We start from the raw sequence: 5,002 nt of genomic DNA, 5'->3' as shown, positions 1-5,002 counted from the left end.
AAAAAATTCATCTGGAGCAAATCATAGATAAAACAGTTTCAGAGAATACATCCCAAACCGTGCATTGAGCATTACTTCTTGACAGAAGCATCATCACTAATTTCCAGGGACAGTAATAACCTTGACCATCTTTTGATGTTTCCACTCTTGACAAATTAACTATTGTTAGTCTTTTACTTGATCATTCCAAGCAAAGGTCTTGCCTTTTTTCCCCAGCTTTATTCAAAATGCCCAGAATGTGCATGAGTCTCTTGGTGCCATCACCTGACCATAAGTGAAAATCTACTGCAAAAGAGATTTTAAAATATTTCAACCCACTGTACACTCGTCAGTTCTGCTAAGCCTGACAAAAGGAAGGGATAATGAAGATATCAGTCATATCCCAGGGGAAAAAAATACAGTTTGTTCTGGACATCAAATGCCATGGCTCACAAGCAGATGCTGACACCAGCCAACAGCAGCTCAAAAGGCATTTTCAGTTTGAGGAAGTAAGACGGATCACCATAATGCAGCACAGCAGAATTTCTTTAGTAACACAAAGTATTAGAATCTACCTTTCATCTTGAACAAAAAATCATCAATCAAATGTTAAGGAAAAGGATAGGAATAAATTCATAAGAATTTTCCCATTCAAAAATCATATTCGGTGTGTACATTAAACTTCATTTGTAGAAGGTCACATTAGAACAGTCGGAAACTACCAACAATGAAATTGGTTACAATATCTAATTCACTGTTACATAAAATGCATTTACGGTATAATAGCTAAGGAATGCATGTAAATTAAAGAGGCCCGCTACAGCAATCACTGAGACTGAACATATCAAGTATAGTAAGTCTCAAATCCATTGCATTTAGATTAGTGCACAAGAACATTTTCTGCCCAGTGAGAGCCCCCTGGCTTAGCAAGAAAGTCAGACTGTCACATCATTACATTAGATTAAATCATTAATAACAATCAGAAGAAGTATTCCTTTTGATTTTCATTGGCGGTGTTTTGCATGTTGAGCTCACTTTTCAATGCAGATTCAGCACTGTCTTCGTTTTCAGATCCTTTTGCCTCATTTTTTGAGTATATGCCTTTTTTTTTATAAATGCGTATGGCTATGGCCGTGATGCAAAGGAGGATGAATATGACAACTGCTATCACACCTACAAGAAGAAAAGAGAAAAAAGGTAATGAGAAAGGACAGACAAATAATAACACGTAAGTCAGAGAGCAGGACGAAGGAATGACTACACCACATAGTGGAAGGGCTTACAGGAAAGCCTGAGAAATGAGAAGACATCGCTGCTTTCAAATCAGAAAGAGCACTCTTAGTATAAGTTTCATGATGATTTTTTTGAAATTCTGCACCCTATTAATAATAATATAATACCCACAGATCATTATAATTCCTGAAATTGTTGAATGGAAAACCACTAGGGGCCTTATTTTCAATAAGAGGGTTTCTTTTTCTCCTTCACTATCAGGGCCTAGATCCCTGCTGGTTTGGGAACTCAAGCCACTGCAGATAAGGAACAGTAAGGTGAGATACTTCTCTCAGAGATAAGCAGGCCCTTACAGACTGCCAGCCCATCTCCTCTCTTCCTCATTCATCCTTAAGTCATAATTAGGACTTTAGCTTCGGGAGTCAGAAGATCGGCAGGAGAGGAATTTGAGGAGATGTGAAGCAGAAGGGAAATGGATCATGTTTCTCAAAGAGGTAGGAAACAGGACTAGGCTGTTGGGATGGAGAGAACACTAAGCAGTCTGGGAAACAGCTGTAATGCAGTGCCTCAGTAGACGAAGGGACAGTCTGTTGCACAACTTGATCATCACTGCAAGAAAAATAAAAATACCTAGTCCCTTAGCACTGTAGATAAAAACAGAGCATTCAAAATTTGGTTCATGCCAATTTTCTTGATCTCTACTATGAGCAGCATTGTAGGAATACAAAGGTTTTACACTAGATCCTTCTCTGAGATCGACTTTGCAATCTTAGTAAATCTTGTTTTTATTTAGAGTAACTAGAACAGTCATTCTTTTATTTCAGTCACAGTAGATGCTCCCTTTAAGGACTTTTCTATAAACCTGTTTTGCCTGAATTAGCTGAACTGATACCATTCTCAGTTATATTCATTTAAGGGTGTTAAACTTTAAATTTTACTTAATGTTGCACAGTTTGCTTTGTTTTGACTTTTAAACAAACAGAGGCAGTAGAAAAATTGTGAGTGCCAAATTCACAAATGTTTTTGATAACAAAAAGATTGTATTGTTATTATTATTATCTAAAAAGGATTGTACCTATTATAGCTTGAAGTTAAAAAAATGCTTTGTTGTTAGCACACTTAAAAATCCCCACCCACACTAAGTTATCTAGTACATAGTGATCTTTATGCACAAACACTTATGTAAAAAATATTAATCTTCTGAAACAGTAAAGCAAGTTTTGACAAAGCTAGACATGTAAAAAACTCAGAAAACATATTTTTAAATTCTTACCTTCCTTGAAATCAATGGTACAATTCTCATTTGGTGTATACAAAATCCCCAAAGTGATAGAATAAGTATCACTTTACAATCAGGGAAGCTTCTAGGCTTAATAATCTCATTTTAGTATCTTTGATACTACTCTCTTAAAGATCACTTGTCATGCAGTGTGCTTTTGCATGCAGTGACCATAGCAGGTATCACTGTATAAATGGAAGACAAAACTTGACTAGAGGTTCTTATACTAACTCAACTATTCACAGACCTAAACAATTTTAACTTAAATGAAAAGCCTGAACAGTTTCATTCCACTAAATTCCATTATTTCCTTTGTCTATGAGGCTATAAAAACTCTAAGAAAGGAAATATTTTCAGAATTTAAAAGACAGAGGGGGTGACCTTTTCATCCCACTGCCCTTTTTGTTAAAGTATCTATGCAATTTGAAACAGAATTATACTGCCAAAACTTCATCTTCAAGTTTTATCGCCTCAGCTCCCCCAAAAAGAAGAAATACTCCTAGAAATTCTCACAAAGGATGATTGTCACAGGAGAAGATACTATGCCTTGAAAGAAAATTTGAACTGACAGAGACATACACATATTTCAATACTGGTAAAGTGAGTTGAGTTTCTGATGAGGGTCCCCAACCTCAAACTGACCCTATTGAGGCTCACTTGAGTACTTCTCATTTAAGTGAGAGAGACAGAACCGGTAGATTTCATGTGGGTATCCATATGAGATGAGTCCTTCATATAGGATTCATATGAGATGGACAATCATCCAGAAAGGCATAGTGATGGAACCTGTACATCAGGTTCTTGTATCAGTCCTGTACTTTAAGCACACACATCTATTGCAAGCTTTATGCTTTCTGACAGGCATAAACAATAAAGGGATTATCACCATATTCACTTCAGAAGTTACTGAATTCTACATGGTTCTTCCTCTATTCCTCTGATAAAAAAAAAAAGGATTTTGAAAAAAATTTATGAATGGTGATTTGTAATTTTATTTCAGCCTGATAAAAATGTCCAAAAGAAATAGGAAGAAAATGAAGAAGAGATTGTATTTCAAACCAACAATAACTGTTTTTATTATTATTATTTTAACATGCATTTTAAGCTGTAAATCAACACAAGTGAGTCTTTCCAAGAGTACATTGCCTTCCAAACAGGAAACCAGGATGAAATTTCCTCAGACTGTCAGAGGATTGATTCAAGCAGTGGCACCTCATATTCTCAAGAAAAAGTCGTTCTTGTTCAGATTTATTAAAGATTTTAAACATGAGTTTGTAGCAAAAGGTAATTTTTTTGGTTTAGTCAAGAAGAAATTATGGCTCTTTCTTAAATATATGCTTTTTTCACAAGAAATCCAAGCACTTTAAGTTGTAGACACCACTATTATGCAGGATGAAATTCTGTCCTTACTGCCCTGTTTTTCATCAGAATGTTTCAAAATATGGTAACACGGCATAAATTTATGTAATAAGAAGTGTGTGATCAATTGTATTTTAAAACAATGCTTGACTTTTATCTGTCTACCAACTGTAATAAAGTAAAGAGCTTTTACTTGTCTCTGTATGCACACAAAACTAAACTGACTTCACTTCATCACTGACAGATTCATAGTTAGAAAGAAAAGTTTCCTGTGGATTTGTAACAGCCCCTATTACCTCCAATAATTGCAGAGTCACTTCTGATTGCATTAGCTAAGGGCTTTCCCTCATCTATTGGTCCAGAGTGATCTGCAGCAGAAAGAAAAAAAAAAAAAAAAAGAAGAAAATGACAGACAAATAGAAGACTTTTTTAAAGAAATTCTCAGAGTTACAATTCATTTACATGTGGTACAGTGGCAGTAGTATGGGTCAATAAGCATGCATAGAACATCAATGTAGATGACACTTTGCAGAGATAAAAAGAAAAATGTAAACATTCAGATGAAAAGAGAAAGGCTAGAGAAAAGGAAGTAAGTACATATAAAAGAGAATTATTTACAAACTACTCCTGAGATGTTAACCCGCATGGAAAAAAAAAAAGTCAGTTGCGATTCAGGTCATGAGTATTCTATTTGGATTTTGCTTCAGAGATCAGAACAAGTGATAACCATATGCTACCTGCAAATGAATGGGTTGTTTCACTTGATGTTGAGTCAGCTCCAGTTAAAGTACCACAGTTGGATTCAGTGAAACGCCCTTTTACAATGACAGGGGCTAAGCTGCTGTGGTGCAGTGCAGCCTTCAAAGGAGCAATGTGGTTGAACTGCACTGAAGATAGACAGCCAACAAACCCCTGAGAGTTTGCCTTCATAGTCTCCTCGTCTACATCACTGTTTTCTGTTAATCAAAGGGAACAGAGTACAATTAATCATAGTGCAAATGTACAAAATAAAGTGTCAGAAGAATAAATGAATAATTAACCTGTGTTCCTCTGAGTATATCTGAGTTGCAGCAACATATGCAGATTCACTGAATCTCCTTTTTGTCTGACTTTAATGAAAAGACAGTCAGATGCAGCCACACCTCCCCCTTT

The 5,002-nt window shown here is 35.8% G+C and overlaps 1 protein-coding gene and 1 long non-coding RNA gene across 2 annotated transcripts in view; both read right to left on the bottom strand.

The window, feature by feature from the left end:
- Positions 1 to 1,089: 1,089 nt before the first annotated feature.
- Positions 1,090 to 4,710, bottom strand: LOC119695491. The gene is made up of 2 exons (XR_005255233.1): positions 4,588 to 4,710; positions 1,090 to 1,152 (listed from the first exon to the last, which is right to left on the bottom strand). It is a non-coding gene; the product is annotated as an uncharacterized LOC119695491 (long non-coding RNA).
- An 81-nt stretch (positions 4,711 to 4,791) lies between these two features.
- LOC119696064 (contactin-associated protein-like 4) overlaps positions 4,792 to 5,002 on the bottom strand; it is a 192,190-nt gene continuing 191,979 nt past the window's right edge. The window contains exon 21 of the mRNA XM_038125580.1: positions 4,792 to 4,806. Coding sequence (XP_037981508.1) covers positions 4,792 to 4,806 — 15 coding nt within the window. The remainder of the gene's footprint in view (positions 4,807 to 5,002) is intronic.

The sequence above is a fragment of the Motacilla alba genome, chromosome Z (assembly GCF_015832195.1).
Source record: "Motacilla alba alba isolate MOTALB_02 chromosome Z, Motacilla_alba_V1.0_pri, whole genome shotgun sequence".
Lineage (NCBI taxonomy): Eukaryota > Metazoa > Chordata > Aves > Passeriformes > Motacillidae > Motacilla > Motacilla alba.
The sequence above is the reverse complement of the archived record's forward strand: the minus strand, read 5'-3'. Positions and strand labels throughout refer to the sequence as shown.